The sequence below is a fragment of the Ptychodera flava genome, chromosome 20 (assembly GCF_041260155.1).
Source record: "Ptychodera flava strain L36383 chromosome 20, AS_Pfla_20210202, whole genome shotgun sequence".
NCBI classification, from domain to species: Eukaryota; Metazoa; Hemichordata; class Enteropneusta; family Ptychoderidae; genus Ptychodera; species Ptychodera flava.
In genome coordinates, this window is record NC_091947.1 from 24,976,614 (window position 1) to 24,996,330 (window position 19,717).

At 37.5% G+C, this 19,717-nt stretch overlaps 1 protein-coding gene across 1 annotated transcript; it reads left to right on the forward strand.

Annotated features, from left to right (window-relative positions):
* The first annotated feature begins 5,600 nt into the window (after positions 1 to 5,600).
* LOC139120393 (uncharacterized) lies at positions 5,601 to 10,640 on the forward strand. The gene is made up of 4 exons (XM_070684775.1): positions 5,601 to 5,732; positions 6,129 to 6,230; positions 7,940 to 8,116; positions 8,635 to 10,640. The coding sequence occupies exons 2-4, from the start codon at positions 6,177 to 6,179 to the stop codon at positions 8,821 to 8,823; spliced, it is 420 nt and encodes a 139-aa protein (XP_070540876.1). The 5' UTR covers positions 5,601 to 5,732; positions 6,129 to 6,176; the 3' UTR covers positions 8,824 to 10,640.
* The last annotated feature ends 9,077 nt before the right edge of the window (positions 10,641 to 19,717 follow it).

Genomic DNA, 19,717 nt, shown 5'->3' on the forward strand with positions numbered 1-19,717 from the left:
CCAATATGGCCGGGTGTATTTCAGTCGTGCCGTTGTTACCAGAGTAACCAAGTTAAAAGTATAACCTTTTTAAGAGTGTCAATATTTGATTAAAGTGCAACAATAAATCCTACTCCAAACCAATAATGTAGAAGTGTGGTTCTCGTGTTGTTCTCGCCCTCACGATGACCAATCACCAGGGTGATTGATAGCCTAGGAACACGAATGTCAATGGCATCAGGGAGAGAAACTATTTGATATTCAAGCCCACACCGAACAAGGAAACGTGTCCGTGTCTGATCCACCTTGAATTAAAAGTTAGAACTGAAAGCGGACATATAACTGTACCATTATTACCAGCCGCCCATGGTTACTGCCCTCGAGCGCACAGATTAACATTTCTGTTATTCTCACTTCCATTAACTCGAATGGGCCTTCTTCTTATGAATATAGTGAATTTGATGTTTCCTCATATCTCAGAAAAGAATTGTAAAAGTTTGAGAGTCCGAATATCTGTCCCCGAGGCGCATGCTACCCTAGGCTAATTCACAAGAAGTCTTCTCTTTTCTTAATGTGTCTTCATCCCACTAATTCGCCTATGTCAACACATGATCGAAATATCTACTGCGGATTCATTATAAACTTAATTATTCATCTAATTAAGAAAAAAATAAATCAGCAATATAGTCAGTTTAAACTGAAATCACTGGACTCAGACGTTCTCTTGTATAATACTTCGCCACTGGATACCCCCCTCCCGCATTAAGTGATCTACAATTTTCTGAAATAGAGTATGTCGTCGTGATGCGTATTTTCAGTACTTGTCGACAAAGACTTCACCAAAGGTTAAGAAGTAATTGAACATAATAAAACGCGCGATACTCCATCTCACTGATTACATGGCAATTCGACTAAGATGTCGTACAACAATGAGACGCACGAATGAAAGACAGCAAATAATGGTCAATTCAATATCATGAAAGGCCAATGCGGTAAGCCTTGTGAACGGTACAGATCCACAGAGGTGGTCATTCAGTGACTTTGCACAGAGCCATGTTTCCCACACACAGATGACCTATTTCGGCTCTGTGTGAATTAGCTGAGGGACTGTAAATGTAGCGATCTTGCTCCAATGAGTTTGTGAAACACACGAACTTTCCTGATTTTAACTCAGTGTCAAGGAAGAGAAAATCAACAAGAACAAGAAATTGTCATGCTTAAATAGATTTTAATTATATGAAACTTTTAGTCAATCGAATTACACGAGTGTAAGTTGGCTATGTTCATTGTTAACGTCACACCAAATCTTTTGATGGGGGCAAGTTAAGGCTTTTATGACAGGACAAAACCCCACTAGGTTGCGTATTGGCGGTGTGACCGCTTTACACAGACGGCACGCAATACGCTTTTGCCATCAGGCAAAACGTCGCAGCTACACAGTGAAGCTTTCACATTTAAACGAGCGGCCGTATGACCCGAAAAGCCCTCGAAAAGCTGCTGTGGTGTGAAAGTTTATTTATAATGCTATCAGAAATTTGATGGTTTTGATGAAATGTTTGAGAAGGAAACCCTACTTCGGAGTAAACGATAATCAGACCATACGAGTTGAACGAAAGGCCACGTAGTTGAGTTCTGGAGCATGCACAATAGTGTCTATTGAGACTCACCTATAACTTCCGACTGGACCGTCACACAAATACTACGCTATATTGGATCCGGCCGGGTCGATGGCATCTGTAACAGTAGCTAATGTTCCTTGCTCTTGTGTTGTCAAGTACTCGTCCCTGCCTACACAACCGTCGGCATTGTATCTCTTGGATTAAAGCTTTGTATATAATCATTGCCCTAGTGAGTTTAGGTCGTTAGAAGATGGAAAAACATAGTATAAAAAGATGCTGTTTACTTTGATACGGTCTTCGAGTCTGCTTGTTAACTTTACTACGAGTAACATTACCACACAAAAGTATTCACAAATTGTTTCCAAAGTTCAAATTGCGTATCACGTAGAGAACGGTTGCGGGTAGCACCAGCGTCGAAGCCCTGGGAACGACTGTAGCGAAATGTGGTAGGATCTGATACCTGCTGCACCTTGGTCATGGATGAATGCATCCCATCGTTAATTTTGTGACTCATGACACAGACTGCTGGGGGGAATGCAGATTCAAACTCAGAGGGAAATCGCCACGATTGGTGATTTAGGATGTAAAGTACTTCTAAAACCCAGATGCAAATTGTATGAAAGTGTCATCCTGCTGAACGAATGCCTATAACGCTCTGACCACCGAACAACTTCCTGGATTCCCTAATACTAATCGGGGAGTGGACAGAAATGAAAGCTCACGCCTCAGGCCTGTGCTTCTGTATAATTGTCATTTTTTTTAAAAAGTTGGATGACCGTCTGACTCTAGATTTAACTTTCGTTGAGTTCCAATATTCATCAATTGGTGAAATCATCCCTTTAACGCGTCAAAGGTTGTCCATGACTTCCATGTAATTATTTGCCTCGAGCGAAAAGGGAAGATGTTCCCGTGTAAAGCTATTTGTGCATCATCAAGTGCATAAAAATGACAGTGATTGTGGATGACGTCATTTGATTGTATAGTGACCAGGTAAGTGCACTTCCCAACTTATCCTGCATTTATTTATATCAAATAAATAAAACATGGTTAACAGATGGAAAATTTACTTTGGCAATATCGCATGAAAGAATCCATGACGCGAAAGATCGATGCTTCAAAAGTATAAAAAGGTGTAAAATTTAAGCCAAATTCACTCTTCCATCGATCGCAACCGCTGAAAATTTGTATCCTGCTGAAAGGAGGGTATCTGTGGCACTTTGGAAACAGAAGACCGAATTCGACATGTTTTTGCAATTATTACTTCTATCCATCGGTGTGTAAATTTTGGTATTTGTACAAGTTTTTGGCTCTTCTTTTAACATTGAAATTCTACGTTAACATTTAGCTATACAAGTGTATTTTGTTACAATTTGGTACTGCGGTTAAACCTCTGGTCAAGATGACTTTTTTATAAAGTTAAAATCAAAATATTGTATGCAATGCAACTGATATGCACATCATCACGATGTCATCTTAGAATGATTATTTCATGGAGAAGTTTTACTTCAGATTCCGTTCAACGATACAGTAGCATTATAAATATCTTTGAGTGTCATACTTACCAGAAATTTCCACTTTCGATAACTGATGGATTTATATCTATTTTGCATTTTAGTGATATTGCTAGCACCCAATTACAGTCATCAAACAGGACAGTTGGATAACCCCGACTTAACGAATAGGCTATTGTGTAATATCGCTGCTAATTTCGTGATATCTTTGGCACATGAGACGTCGAAGTTGGAAAAACATTTTGTAAGTTTCTTCGTATTTACTTGTATTATCAAACTCTCTCTCTCTCTCTCTCTCTCTCTCTCTCTCTCTCTCTCTCTCTCTCTCTCTCTCTCTGCCATTAGTTCTCTATCTATCTTCCTTTTAGTTTCTAATGACTTGTAATGGGTTATGACCAATCAATCATACGACAGGTAAACGTTTGGACAAAACGTTACTTTTGAATTAGCACAAGGAATCAAATTAATCTTGGAGAAAACTGTGGTTCGAAAGTATCGTTCATCCGAATGTATAGAGCTTTCTGTCTTTCGCAAAGCCTTATCTGCCCTCAAGTTGACTAAAATCGAGAATCAATTTATGTAGTGACAAAAAGCGTAACACAATCGATCCCCCTATATTGTGTTTTTGCGTAGAGTCGCGCACATTTTGTGAGTTTTTTGTTTTCATTTGCTGTCTGCGTATTTTCTTTTATCAGTCGAATCACCTTTGAACTTTAAAATTTTAGCCTTTGTCGCATATTTGCGTTGTTCCACCAACTCTCTTCCAGTCTTTCAGTTAAAGTTGGTTTCATAATACAGCAAATTAGTTTACTATTAAACAAGACCTAAACACTCAAAGGCATGCGACAATGCACGTTTACGATTTAAAATTGCACACTCAAAGGCGTGCGACAATGCACGTTTACGATTTAAAGCAATTTTCCACCCGCCTACTCCAGTACCCCCGCATTTCCTAAAATAAATCGTAAATATAATGAGTTTTCCCACGTTTGTTCGTTCTCGACCTGGTTTGCCATTTCCGGGAGGTTTCCTATGGGAAACACGCACAGTCTTTACTTCATCGCACGCCGCCTAACCGGATAGCCTCGTTGCGACAATGAATAGGATACGTTCTAGCACAATATTGACCGATTTGAAGATTAAAAAATAATGATATCCTGATTGAATGATGGCGGATTTTTATCTCCCGCGTTCGTCTACAGAAGGGGTGGGGCTAATTTAAACCGACGTTTTGTGTCCACGTATGAGTATTGTGTGTTACGTGTTTTAGTACCCGATACTTAAGGTCAGATAATCTCATATTTTATACATAGAATGATGCATTTTTCGGGGTTTTTTGGCGTCTGTGTCTTGCATGGCATTGGTGTGTTGAATGCAAAAGCTGTTTCTCTCCAATGATAGCCATGATAAGAAAAAATTGATTTTTACACGAATTGAATATACTGTCGAGCACCACATATAGTGCACACAGCATGTTTGTTTCATGATGCAATCCAATATGGTAACTGTGGCGGCCATTTTGTTCGACATACCCGTGACAATTACATTTGAGGTTGGAATCAGGACAATATATTGTAGATTTGTATGACAAATGACCATATTTTCATGATACAAAAAAATTTGTTTCAAACTTTGTACAGTGTAATCTGACGTATGCACGCCTATTAAACATTTTAAGTTTTTATTTGCTTCAGGCAGAAACTTTTGTTTCATATGTTTCCATGTCATAACTCCTACGACGCGTGTGCCGATGTCATTGAAAATTACCACAAAATTAGCCATTACTGAAAAATGCTTCGACCGATTTGTTTCAAACCTGACGAAAGAAGAAAAAAACAACTCCGAGACATACAGACACATACATACATTGATGCTAAAATACATGGGTGCTGGTTTTTCAGCAAGATTTCGTTTATTTAAGGCAGTGCACAGATGTACTTCGGGCCTTATTCCGTCTTAAGTTTTTAAGAAAGGAATAATTTACCACAAAAAGTTAAATCAATTTGTCTTGCGACGTGATCCACTTTTGTCTCAATTTTGATTTCTGCAAGGAGCCATATTCTAATATAGCTGAGCACGCATAGATATCACAAATTGCAAAGTTTACAGAAAGACAGTGTGAGGATGCATACATATGTAGGACAATAGAAGGGAATAGGTAGACTGCTTATTATGATGCCTGCTCGTTTTTTTCAACGGGAACATATTCAGACGAAAGCAGTTGCATACATCAAGACCATTTTAAGAAAAGTAGCTAGCTGTAATATTTTCAATTACGTCACTTCGAATGCTCGTTCACGTCATCGTTGAGTGATGCAATTTTCCCCTTTTTACTCTTTTTCATCGGCGGGGCAATGACCGAAATGGTTGCCTGTGAAGCAAAGTTGAATGAAGGGGGATTTTGTCCTAGTGGTTTTCGTAGAAAAGGGAAAGTTGTTATGCAATATAAACATTGTGAAGGAGCCAGAAACTCCCACTCACTACATGGTATAAAAGAAGACGTCAAGTTTACCTTAAATTGGAGTCGTGTTGGCCGTCTGAGCTAATGATACATGACAACCTACAAGCTTTGGCTGCACCGTCAAGTTAGACTGGCGAGTCCGGTTGCTTTTGACTTTTGCCCGTGCGTTTTGTATGACCTTTGTCGCACAGTTTTCTCTTATGCAGATATTAGCATGTTTTTATCGGGGTCTTTCGAAATCAAAAGAGCAGAAAATTGCGTCACATCATTTCCCAAATACTGTAGGCCCTTTTTCAAGTGACGTTTGTATAAAACTGTCAGGAATCACAGGATACAATGGTTTGTGAAAGTGTACGAGTGATTGAGGGTCGACTCGAGACATCGATTTGCCGCGATAAAACTGGTCTGATGTTCTGACATTAAACTCCGTGTGACGTTTGAGTGGCACGATCGGAGCTTTTACCGCGTGAAAAACTAAATTCAAAGGCTACAATCGTCTCCTACATTTAGAATGTCTGTAGAACTCTTTGATGTATAAATGCCATTTTATTTTTATAGCGACGGGAGAGATGTGACGAGACCAGCGACAGCGTCCTTGAGCGTGAAATGCTGAATTTCCCTTCGCCTCACATGCAAGCGAGAACCTGGCGGACAATGTCGGTAAGTGTGAACAATTTTAAGATGGTTTAAATAGTGCATGCCTCAAAATTGACAGACGCACACTTTTGCTAAAACTTTAATTCCGTAAGAAAACTTCAAACCGTTCCCTTTCGAAATAAAGACTAAAAATCAGGGGTACCACTAAACAAATTACCAAATATTTACTGACATCTAAAATTCAAAATGGCGGCCATTCCTGTGTTAACCATGGGGTAAAATTAAAAGTTTCAAATTTTACTAAAATAAGCCGATGAAAACTTTATTTACTTCATCAGCTTCAAAATGAGCCCCCATCCCGAGTGGTAGACCAAAAATGAATTTTCACAATACGAGAGTCAGAATATCTGTCCCCGAGGCGCATTCTAGCTTAATTCAATGGCGTTTCTTCTGTGCTTTAAAACTGAATCATTGAGGATCACGTGTTTCCCGCACATTTTTATACCACCATTCGGTCGCTATATCAAGACTGAAAGTGTCGTATCCCCGGGCCGTTGACATTGACGTCCGAGGATAGTGCATATGAGGTCATCATCGTTTCACCATTAAATGGCTGTATAAAACTTGTGACCTCTGATATATGCAAGAGTATCGTTAGAACTTGCTAAAATATTCAAATGAATCAACGCAACGTACATCATCTGTAGACAATTCAATAACAATAGTAGACATTGGTTGAAACTTCTGCAAGCTTAAAATCTTCGTACACGTAAAGATGCAAGGAAAGGCAAGAGGGAGGGCCCTGTTAGAAAAATAACACAAAATAGTGACAGAAATTGTGCGACGGCATCGTGCAGGCTTCGTTTTTTCCCCATCTCAATAACATTGAGAACATCGAAGAGAATTATTTGTCACGTGTGAGGTGAGTGAAACATTATGCTGGATTGACCAGCCTGCTAGTCGGATACAAGTGGTAAATTTGATTTGTTCAAGTTGCCAAAAACAAAGTCGATTGACCAAAAGTCCTTCCGCTATTTTTGGAAATTTTTAACGTGGTGTACTTCTGCAGTTTTTGGATTGGCCGTCACATGTTTGACCGGCTCGTTACCATATGGAGCTTGAGTTAGAAAAAAATATTATTAATGCTACATATATAACATGGCATGATGGAACTAAACGCTATTTATTGCTTGATCACGTGACTCAAGTGACTACAGGCAGCAAGGAGTTAGTCCGTTTCTAGCTCCATGAAGACAGTAAGATGTCACCGTTGTTAGTGAATATTCATGTGAGCAGCGACAGGGTAGAGTGAAAAATATTCAGATAAAAGTAGGGAAAATGTCAAATATGATAATTCACCGTCACTGTCCGGTTAGACATCGCGGTGATATATTGTTTACATCACTTCGCAGCCTACTGGTAGAGAACCCATTTTGTAGATGCACTGTACATGTGCCCATTAGTGCGATAATTGATGGCTTACACAGTGATTCTTTCTGTCGCACATTAAGCAACACGCCGCTAGTTTGGAACTGTGTCAAAACGGGAATTTACAACTTACTGAGTACTGACGTCACACTAAAGTAAGCGTCTCCGGCAAAGTCTCCGACAGTAACTTACGAGATCCACAACATTTTGCATATTCTCCGCAGAATTCACTGAGAATCGATCAGGTTTTGCCTCGCTTCTACAACACCATGCCTGGCAGAACCTGGTCTGTCGTAACTCGATTCTCACAGTCTCAGTGCATGTGTCTCTTCCCTTGATCTCAGAGCTTGCAGCGTTTATCAATGACCATGATCGACCTAGCAGAATTCAAGATCTACTTGGATCAAGTGGCCGAACACGAACGTGAACGCTCTGGTTCTGGAGGACGAACCAACTTCGCTGTGGACGTTGAAGGACTAGTCTCCCAGATGCAAACCATACAGAACTACGTCGAACTTTTGGTGAGTCGAAGAGGAGGCAAAGATCCCCGCCTGCCTATTTAAGCAAATCGGTCCAAACAAGCCCTTCCACGCCCTAGGGTGTTTGGTCACTTTAGCTTAGCTATGTTTTTTTACTCCTTGTCTGTGGTCTTTTGTATTGTGAATTGTGACGTGCCTTGAATGAGAAATGAAAGGATGAAAAAGGTGGTTCGTCTGGGTTTCCGAATGACCTAAACCTTTGCGGTCCACATCTGATCAATTCTTGAACTGCTTGTTTACGCCCGATTACCTAGGCCCAACGAAATTACGAAGTCTTGCATCAGTCGTCTACCTGTAATCGGCCCCAAGTCAAGTATGGCTCCAAGGCCCCATATCTCTTACAGCACACAACAAGAAGTTGAATTTGGCAACGGAGACTACAGACACAAGAGGCATCGTACTATATACGGGCCATCTTTTCTAGGTCACCGCTGCACAAGTAACAATAATCACAGCTGCGGCGTTGATAGATTTTAATTTTTTTTATTTTCATATTACAGAGTGAGCGGATGGAATATGTACTGCCCGAAAATACGGCGGGACGTCAGCTTGCACTGGAAGCCATTTCCAGAAGTAATACCGACTGGACAACGTGGGATCTCGCGGTACTTCGGGCGCTCAACCGATATCTGCACCTACCCCAGCGACACTTCCAATATATGATGATTGCTTTTTCCACACAAGACTAAGCTGTCTGTTTATGCCCACATACATTATCCAGCTGATAATAACAGAAGCAGGTTCTATATATCTTAGCAAAACATGAGCAAACGCTCTATGTACACATATAGTACATTGAAGACGGCTAATTATTTGGACAAAGTCACTGTTTTTAGGTGGCACTTCAGCATGATGAAAGACCTCAAAATTGACTGAAAAATCAAATGATGTTTACAAAAGCATGGAAGTAGAAGATATCTCCATCATTAAAATCCAAAGAGTGTCTTCGACTGGCAGTCCGTTGAATCGGATGTAAGCTCTTGAATTTCAAATTAGATACCAGCGATTTTTTCACCATTTCCCTTTCTGCCTTTCTGTTTCTGTCAGTAGGTGGGAATCGAACTTGCATTCTGTAAATCACACTTTCGGCATGTTACGATACTATGACTGATACACGTGACTCTCAAATAACAAAACCTAAAAAAACCAAACAAATCAAAGACAGTGGCTGTGTCTATCACATAACGAATTGTCCTGAAATATAAAAGATCAATAGTATAGAGTTAACATATTACTTGACGGGACACATGAGTTGTCTTGTTATTTAAAAAGTATTACAGTATACTTTACATAATTTATTTCTCAAGTGCATATCGTAGAGACGAGTAGCATATTCTTTTGAAGGAGCATAATTTATATTTTATAAGCTATATTGTTTTATGAAAGCGTAATTTAATTGTCGCCTATATTAGGTGTGGGACTATTTCCTCACTTTGAAGCACAGTTTGTGCCGTTATTCCCCAAAAATGATTGAACATGTATGTCATATTGACAACTGTGTACATTCATTGCACCATTTCAAGTCAATTTCCCAGTAGACATTTAACAGCTTTCATTCATGTGTTAAGATTTGTCTCGGTTGAGAAATCCTCGCTACACAATCAAGAAATCTTATGAAACCAAGCGATACACTGAATATACGATATGGAGCAATTGATGAATATAAATATCTTAAATAATGAATTGTAGTTTTCTTCTGTGAAGAATCAGGAAAAATTAGTATTTGAATTTTTTTAAAGTTTTAATGGTAAAATGCTTGAAACAATATTGCAATATTTTCTGGATATAAATAATTTAATAATCATAAATCACCCATAATATTATGACTGATTCCTTGTTTAATCTTCAAATTGCACGATTAGTTTGCCTTTCTTCAAATATTTATATGTCAGGTTGTAATAACTCTTTCCTTTTGTTTTTAACAAAAAAGTGAGATTGCTGACAGTTCAGTCTAGTTTCTGTTCGTTTTCTCCAAATTCTCCACCCGATGAGTCAGATCGACGAATCTTCTGGTCATGACTCAGGACCCTAAATCTCGCTGGAAACAGAGAGCGTTTATGTGGGCCGATTCTGCGTCAGATTCTAAACATAGTGAAGGTGTATCTGAGAGCCTACCTGTCGCTTCTTTGTCATCCCGAGACTTATTCCATGAACACAGGAAGTCAATTTCCGAGTCAATGTTATATTTTTAGTCGACCAGTTTTAAACTCTATTGTTAATTATATGCCATGGTAGGACATACTACTCAGCAGTATAGTTTGTAGGATTTAAATGCGGATGACTTAAAGGTTTTTTTTAAAGGCTGGAGAATAATGGACCAATTTTAAGTTGTACTACAAATCAATATTATCTTAGGCGTATATTTGTATTTATTAAACATTAAAGACATCATTAGACAAGCACTGTTTTTTTTTCATATGGAGGATATGGCCGGGTGCATCTCAGGCGTGCCGTTGTTACCAGCGTAACCAAGTTAAAAGTATAACCTTTTTAAGAGTGTCAATATTTGATGAATGTGCAACAATAAATCCTACTCCAAACCAATAATGTAGAAGTGCAGTTCTCGTGTTGTTCTCGCCCCCACGATGACCAATCACCAGGGTGATTGATAGCCTAGGAACACGAATGTCAATGGCATCAGGCTAGGGAGAGAAACTATTTGATATCAAACCCACACCGAATAAGGAAACGTGTCCGTGTCAAATCCACCTTGAATAAAAAGTTAGCACTGAAAGCGGACATATTCCTATACCATTATTACCAGCCGCCCATGATTACTGCCCTCGAACGCACAGATGAACATTTCAATTATTCTCACTTCCATTAACTCGAATGCGCCTTCTTCTTATGAATATAGTGAATTTGATGTTTCCTCATAGAGTGAACACAGTGAGGGATAGCGGATTTTTAGTTCGGTAAATTTTAGGTAATCTGTTCCTCTATAATCATCGCTTTTACAAAGTGTTTAATTTTACTTGTGGATTCATTAATTCAATCAGAAATATGAGAATTAAAGATTATACATGGGTCATGAAAATAGAAAACAGAATTAGAAACACACTTATTGTTATGAAACTTATCAAACTAATGTAAACAAACTGAAAGCTGAGTATCAAACGCAAGGTATTATGATACAGTCACCTTTGTCGGTTAAAATGGTTTACTCAAGTACATGCGATACTTTAGTCAGGTGGCTTAACAAAAATATCGTTACACGGATGACAAAAGTGCCAAATTTGCTACAGAGGTTCGCATACATGTGTAGATCAAAATTAGCTATTGCTCCAAAAATGTTGGCCACCGGAAAGGCTCGATGACGTCATAAATTCAAAATGGCCGCCGTGATATTGCTTAAAATGGTAAAATACTGCTAATTCAGGCAGTTTTCAATATTATTTTGAATAAACTGTCACAAACATCCCAAATTACAAATATAACATAATATTGATGCAAATAAATTATTGTGATGACGTCATAAAGCCAAAATGGCCGACCAAATTCAAAATATCCGCCATGATATCGTGTGATAACGTTCAATTACTGTTGATGAAGCCTGTGTCATGCATTTTAGTGCCTGAACTGAAATTAACACTCCAAATTACAGACAAAACATACAATTGATGCAAATTTATTATTGTGATGACGTCATGAAAACAAAATTGCAACCGAAAATTACAAAACGGCCTATTATGAAGTTCACTATGCTTAGTACAATAGCCCTTTTATGTGACAAAATGATAGTTTCAAGATAATGTACAATTTGTCTTGATGATTCGTAAACTCAGAATAAATGATAAATGTACCAAAACTAGCCAATAAGCTCAACACAAGCGGCAAAACTATTATGAAATTATTGATTATTAACAATGGCCTCTGTCTGAAAAAGTGAATCAATTTAAAGGAAATGAGGGCAACTTTACATATCGGTTCTACCTTTGGAAGTGTTACGATATAATGAGTAGATCAATAGTAGTGTGATTTCATGATAACAAAAAACATGGCGAGAAACCGGTGAATAGATCATGCCTTGAGCCTGGTCATGTGACCTTAGCCCCCGAAAAAAGGTTTTATGTTTGTGAGTTTGGTCTTTTGCTTCCTTTGTTGAATTTTCTGGGTTTTTTTTATGTCTTGATGTGTGGTGACAAACACATAAGTTTGTGCTGCAATAGTTCTCTTTCTTGAGGATGTGCTGGCCTAAAAAAGACAGTTTCGTCAGGGCTTTATGAACAAAGAGAAGACTTTGTTGACTTTTGAAGCTAGCTCACCTTGCTTTTTTTGCAGCTTTCGTGGATTTTATGAAAAGCGTCTTTGCCTTTCGTTTTTGGTATCGTTTTGCTGTTTTGAAACCAAAAGAATAAAAAACGCCAGGAAGAACATAAACAAAAATTCGATGATTAAACAAAAGCAAGAACTCAGAAAGATTCTCAGATTCATCAAAAATCTTGCAAATCAAACCTTACCAAATGTTGAAATCAAAGCATCAAGCACAAACTTGAAATTTATTCCCATTCTAAGTGCCTATACAGAAAAATTGTCCTATCAGATATCAGCAAATCTATTCGCATCATAAGATTGTGCAATATCATGAGAAACAAACGATCAATTCATCAATCAATCAGACATATGTTCTAAGATAAATCCAACGTCGACACTGCTAACAGCGGAAAACCCAAAATTGTAAAACTGTCTCGAAGCAACTTAGATCGATAGAGGAAATTCCATTCGCAACCCACATCAGAAAGAACATAAGTCTAGCAGGAAAGACTGCTCTGAACAATCTGTCTAAAAACAAATAAATCACAATAAAACCCATCGATAAAGTAAGAGGCACAGCAATTTGAATACGACAAATGACATTAAAGAAAGTTATAGACAGCTGCGAAATGTACACTATTATTGTACATTAAGACAAGACTTGGCGACATTATCTATAAGGTGGAAATTGTATATGATATCGTTTATCTGCGACAAGAAGATCATTGACGAGGTGATTTACAGTTTCCCCATTCCCATAAGTAGAATAATTTGTACACCACGATGTTTTCCCCTGCCAAAATATACAGAACCCAAGCAGAAGGAACAATCATTATCCAACGTCTCAATAGAAATGGCTGCTCGAGCCCAATAAACCAAATCTCGGAATTTCTAGACTTTGTCATAAAACCAATCATGCGAAGACGACTTACATATATCAGGGACACAAAAACTTCATTAACTAGTTAGAATCAATAAAATACAAGCAAACTCTATTCTGGTAACATTAGAAGTGTTATCAATGTAGTAAAATATGACAAAAATGAAGCCATAAATACAGCAATCGCAGCGTTGGACTCTGAAACATTACCAGTCCACTGATATGATACAAAACCCCACCAACAACGTAAATGAAAGCCTGTCGATTATTCTGAAACGCAACATATTTTAATTCAACTGAGAAAAATACAAACAAATCTATGGCTGAAGCATGGGCTCACCAGAAATAGCTAATATAACATACCATGAAACGGAGAAGAAAGAAAAATATTAAATCCCAAATCCGGTCAAATATTCTTATGGAAACGTTTAAAAAGGTATAATTTTCATGATTTACTCAGGAACAGAACATAAACTTATAACATTCAGAACATTTGCCGAGGAGTGCAACACCCTGTACCATACGTTCAACTTGGGAATTCATAATTGAACATTTTATCGACAAAATCTCATACCTCGACCTTGTGGTCTTCAAATGCCAGAGACGCAATCGAGAGAGATGGCTCCACTGTAAAACCAACACAGAACCATCTGATGATATTTATCTGCCACCAACCTTCAAATGCTTCATTAAAGGTGAATTACTCAGATATGTTCGCTCATGCAACAACAATATGGACTTCATAAAATGGTCAATTTCTCAACGCAAAAACTTGAACAACGAGATTACAAAAAGAAAGACATAACTTGTATCAAAAAAGAAGTTAATGTAACAAAACGTCAGCCATCCTTCATCAACAAAAGTAAGAGTAATGATGTTACAAAAACCTTGTCAGCACAACCTCATCATAACCAGCCCAATCAAACTATATGATAAGAAACTGGAAAATAATGAAGGATGATTATACGCTGGCCATGATTTTCCAGAAAACCTATAATAACGTATAAAAGAAAGATAAAACATACAAGATATCCTCCTTCAAGCAAAATTCAAACACAAGGAGAGTACAAATGAACGACCTGAGCTACAATTCACGCAACAATCATAGTAGAACATAATTATCTTAGCATCTCTCTTTGATGGCTACCATCAAACTAAACATGTTGGAATACAAGACCATTCAAGTGACTGAAGAAGGGACCTCACTTTGGCCGGAAATGCCGGTAGGAGGAATCACCAACATAAAACCTTTTTCTGGGACCAAGGTCACATTACGAGGGTCAAAACATTATCGATTCATTGGTTTCTCACCATGTTTCCCTATCACGAAACCAAATTGATCTACTCACTATATATATACCGTATCATAAACAAGGTTGAACCTGTGTGTGAGGTTGCCTTAATTTCCTTTTATATCGATTCGATTTTTCAAACACAGATTATTGTTTAATAATAAATAATCTCATAAGAGTCTGTTACTTGTGTTGAACTTATTGGCTAAGTTTTGGTACATTTATCTTTTATTTTGAGTTTATGGAATATCAATACATATTGTACATTACCTTGAAACTATCATCTTGTCACGTATAGGGGCTATGGTACCAAGCATAGTGAACTTCTTTTATTTTGTAATTTTCGGTTGCCATTTTGGTTTTATGACGTCATCACAATAATTTATTTGCATCAATTATATGTTTTGTCTGTAATTTGGGGTGTTAATTTCAGTTCAGGCGATAAAATGCTGAAACATGTTTAATTAAGAGTGCTTTAACATTTTAAACAATGTTACGGCAGACATTTTGAATTTGGTCGGCCATTTTGGCTTTATGACGTCATCATAATAATTTATTTGCGTCAATTTAATGTTTTATTTATAATTGAGAATGTTTGTGTCAGTATATTCAATAAAAATATTGAAAACTAGCCGAATAAACCGTATTTTACCATTTTTAAGCAATAAAATGGCGGCCATTTTGAATTTATGATGTCATCGAGCCTTTCCGGTGGCCAAAATTTTTGGAGCAATAGCTAATTTTGATCTACATATATATGTGAACCTCTGTAGCAAATTTGGCACTTTTGTCATCCGTGTAACGATCTTGCTGTTTTTTGTTGCTAAGCCACCTGACTACTTATAGTATACGTATTCACGTTTGAATTCACTCCCTTTTCATCGTTAGATTCCAAGAAAAATCTCTGACGCAACTCCAAGGAAGAACTAGGACTTTAACATTGGTTAACCGTTTCTTGTATCATAGCGAACTCTACGATAGGATATGCAAGACAGAAAACCTTCAGATTTTCTTTTCGATGAAAAGTGAGAATGCGCGTACAGTTTTAATATACCGTGGACGAAAACGACAATTCTCCGCGCTGTGTAAATGTCCCCGCGCTGTGTTAAAATCTCCGCGCTGTGTAAAATTTATCTCCGCGCTCTTGTAAATTCTTCGCGCTGTGTAAAAATCTCCGCTCTGTTTAAAAATTTCCGCGCTGTTTGAAATTTCTCTCAACTGTTTTCTCCGCATAAATTTCTCTGCTAGGAGACAACTCTCGACCGCACTGTTTCAAATTTCCCTCTACTGTTTGTTCTTGAAAAATTGACACAAAACCAAAAGTTCGGATAATCGATTTAGATTCCTAAAACAAACATATCGTTTACAGATAAATACAACATTTACTATTAACATAACGTACGAGCACTAGCAACGCTCAAAATATGCCCTAAAACAAAAACCCATAGCGTCTAGAAACTCCAGTCGATGCTGGGTCATGTTAATTATAATATCACACCACACACCGGATCGCTCACTATAGAGTCAGTCAATAGTGGCTAACTCTCTCAATAACGAATCTGGCTTCTGCTCTTCGAGGACGAAGATGACTTCATCACACAACCAAGCGGAGGGGATACAAAACAAGAGAGCGACTGATGAAGGAACCTAAAAGAGAGCAATTCCAGGAAATGTGAAAGAGCAAAGATGCAAACATCTTCACGGTCACATCGTGCAAGATCTACCTGGCATTCTTCTAAAATCAGGGCAGTACCATCGTCATTTTCAAAGTTTAGGCTTGCTTCGTTATACGGTGGTGGTTTTAATTTAAGTGGTATTTTCTTTTTGGTTTTAGTGGTTGTACCTATTTATTGTTTCTGTTTGTATGTCATTATTTATGGATACCTTTATACAATGCAAAAGTGACAAAAGAGAATATTAAAACATGATAAGCTGATCAATTTTCCCCACTAGTTGAAAGACGTCATTGAGATAGATGTCGATGAGCCATCGGACGAGCCACAGGATTCATTTTAAGACTCGCAAGATAGTAGCAGTGACGTAATTGGTGATGACGAGACGTACTCCGATGACGAAGACAGCGATGAATCGATAACCTCATCAGAGGCTGTGTTATTCTACAACAGGTGCAATGGTATCTAGCATCATTCGACTGCGAGTACGATGTACTGTGTGTCCAATGCACGTAGAAAGCAGTTGTATTGACCATGCCTGATCCAGATTTCACGATTCTAAGGAGGTAATATTCATCTTCGAGCGTAGATTTCACAATTTTAAATATAGGACAATTATACGAAGCAATGTTCATAAGATTGTGACCACCAAAATAACTCATGTTTAGCGGCATTAAAATGTAATGTGCATAGTGCACTATTTCCATCCATTGAGTATATTTTAAGAGTCAGAGTCATAAATTTTATCGATTTTCATTTTTATTATAGTAGTGAAAGTGAAAAAGTCCAATACTGTATCGCTATTACTATTGTTATCTTGTTATATATCATTTGCAATAAATTCCCATCACTTGGGGTTTGGATATAGATTTTCAATAAACATCGACGAACAGTCAGAAGTACAGGGTGACAGGAAGACACTTTAACGTCAAAGTTTTACTGTTACATATAAACTCAATGTGATACAGTGATATACGTATACAAACGTATACTTTCAATGATCTTCACAAAATATAAACAACATTGATGCATAAACCTTGAATTAATATAACGATTACCTTAAACCATGCTGATTGCTTTTAAAAAAAGATAAGCCATTCAGAACCATAGCAATAGTTTTCAACACGAAAGAAGTATCTGTCTGTATGTTTGACTGACTGTCTCTTTATAACCCACAGGACATGATTATGTCAGTTTTAAAGCAACCATCAGGTTGACAATAATTCTGTAATATGACAACAACCTCGAGTCGCAAATGTCTCAAAATTGTTATATGGATTTACGATAAAGATGCAATGAGCAAAAATATCTAAATTGGAATCTGAATCGGGTTTTACTTAACTTAATTACTCCTCAGTAAATTTTATGTAATTAGTTCTGTTTTCAGAACGTCTTTGTGCTACTAAGTTCGCACTTTAGTTTGTATTTAGGAGCATCGATCAGTTCTGCGAAAGGTCCCTCCACAAAATTCTGCGTCACGGACACTTCACTGCATTACCGGTAGAAGAACAAGTTCGGATTAGATTTGCAGGAACTTTGCGAATGAGTTCTGGCAGGCATCGGTGACGAACTTTTATCGGGGATCTGTTCTATGGGGCGCTCTACTAATCGCCCGGACTAATAGGTTGCAGGATAGTCTTAAAGTGTTTTCTTGAGCGATGAAACATCTCTTTATAACGTTGTCTTTTGACTCATTCGTGTTCTGGCAATAGCTCCTACATCAGTTCTATCACCTGATTTTTCTTCGTTAAAATGAAGCACCTAATAGTACGAAGAAAGTGACACATGTAGAGAAAAAGGTGAAAAAAAGCAGGAATTCCTTAACGTAATTTCCTGTGTGCCCTATGTATAATGTTACATTAATGCCTGTGGCAGGTATGCTTATTTGGTCAACAAAGTACCAAAACACTGTCCCGAGGCATAACTCATCTCTTAATTACTTTATCTTAACTTTAACTTTATTTGATCACAGTGCAGGGCCTCAGCCCCTCGCACAGAGTTTACAAAGTTTTACATTATTAAGTGAGCTGGTTCACAAACTGTTCCTAAGACATGAAGTACAAAACCTATTAAGTGGATTATGAGTCAATTTTACAGATCTACAAAAAAACCATTTGAATACTGTAAATATACATAAAATAATAGATTAGATTCTAGGTAAGTCTGGTAAAGTTTCTCTTCTCTTGAAAGCATTCAATAAATACAATGAAAGTTGACAGACTTTGTCTTTGTTTTGTGATGACATGATTTCCACAAGCTTATTTCCATATAAGTTAAATTTCCATTCCATTGGAAAATAAGTGTTTCTAAAATCCTCGTAAAGTGGACACAGAAAAATAAAGTGAAATTCGTTTCCTACAGTTGTAATATTTTTAAACTCTTTACAATACATACAGATTCTCCGTTCTACTGGTAAATTAAGATGACGATCGATTTCTATATTAAGTTTGTGTGGGGAACAGCGACAATTTGCTGATTCGTTTACGACTGTAGTTTAAGTAGTCCAAATATTTTTCTGGCTCAAGCAAAGACTTGAATTCGCAATAAACACTAAGTCTTGAAAAATTTGTCAAACTATATATAATGCCACTCTTGTTTACAACAGTCATTAAGCCTTTGAGTGAAATTTATCAAGAAAATCTTGGCGTCACCAACTTGTTGTTCCAGCCAAGCAATTCCAAAACCTTATCGAAAGAGGAGATTTTTAAAGTGTGTAACCCATGTGATTCTACCAGCTGGCATCATCTAGTCGTTTTAACATAAGATAACATGCTGTCGGATATCTATGATTTCCCATTTCCAGTAACTTTAACCAGTATGAGATACATCTTTTGAAATAAATACAACATAATGGGAGTCTACCACATTTCCCAAGCACGGCCGAAGTATTTACACTGCTGTTTACGCCTGTCAAAAATCTACAGAACTGAACTTGTACACGCTCGATACTTTCTGAGTATTCGAAACCCGAGATCTCAGTACCGTAACACAATGCAGGAACAACAACTGCATCAAAAAGTCTAAAAGAATTCAATATCGACATCCCACCAAGCTTTTTAATGGTTAACTGTACTGAAAATAGTGCTTTTAGCCCCTTTGCAACGAGATTTGACTTTGCAGGTGACCATGATAACCTTGATAAAAAAAGTAACCCCAAATAATTGTAATGTTTTACAGTATCAACCCGTTGTCCTGCGGAAAGCCAGTTTTCATATCTTTTGAGATAGCCCCCGTTGCGAAATACAATAATTTTTGATTTGGATAGATTGACTTCCATTTCCCATTGTTTACAAAATTGCTCGAGTTGGTTTAATTTACGCTGTAAACACATTGGCAAATCGGCAGAATCAGCAATATCATCGGCATACATTAATATGCGAATTGTGGGAACATCCTCATTGACATAGATCGCACTAGACTGTACATTACACATATAGTTAGATAACTCATTGTTGAATAATGAAAATAAAAGAGGACTTTGATA

Coding starts and splice junctions, on each gene's coding strand:
- LOC139120393 (XM_070684775.1), top strand. CDS start 6,177: ATGCTGAATTTCCCTTCGCCTCACATGCAAGCGAGAACCTGGCGGACA. Junction 6,231..7,939: donor GAACCTGGCGGACAATGTCG/GTAAGTGTGAAC, acceptor CCTTGATCTCAG/AGCTTGCAGCGTTTATCAAT. Junction 8,117..8,634: donor AGAACTACGTCGAACTTTTG/GTGAGTCGAAGA, acceptor TTCATATTACAG/AGTGAGCGGATGGAATATGT.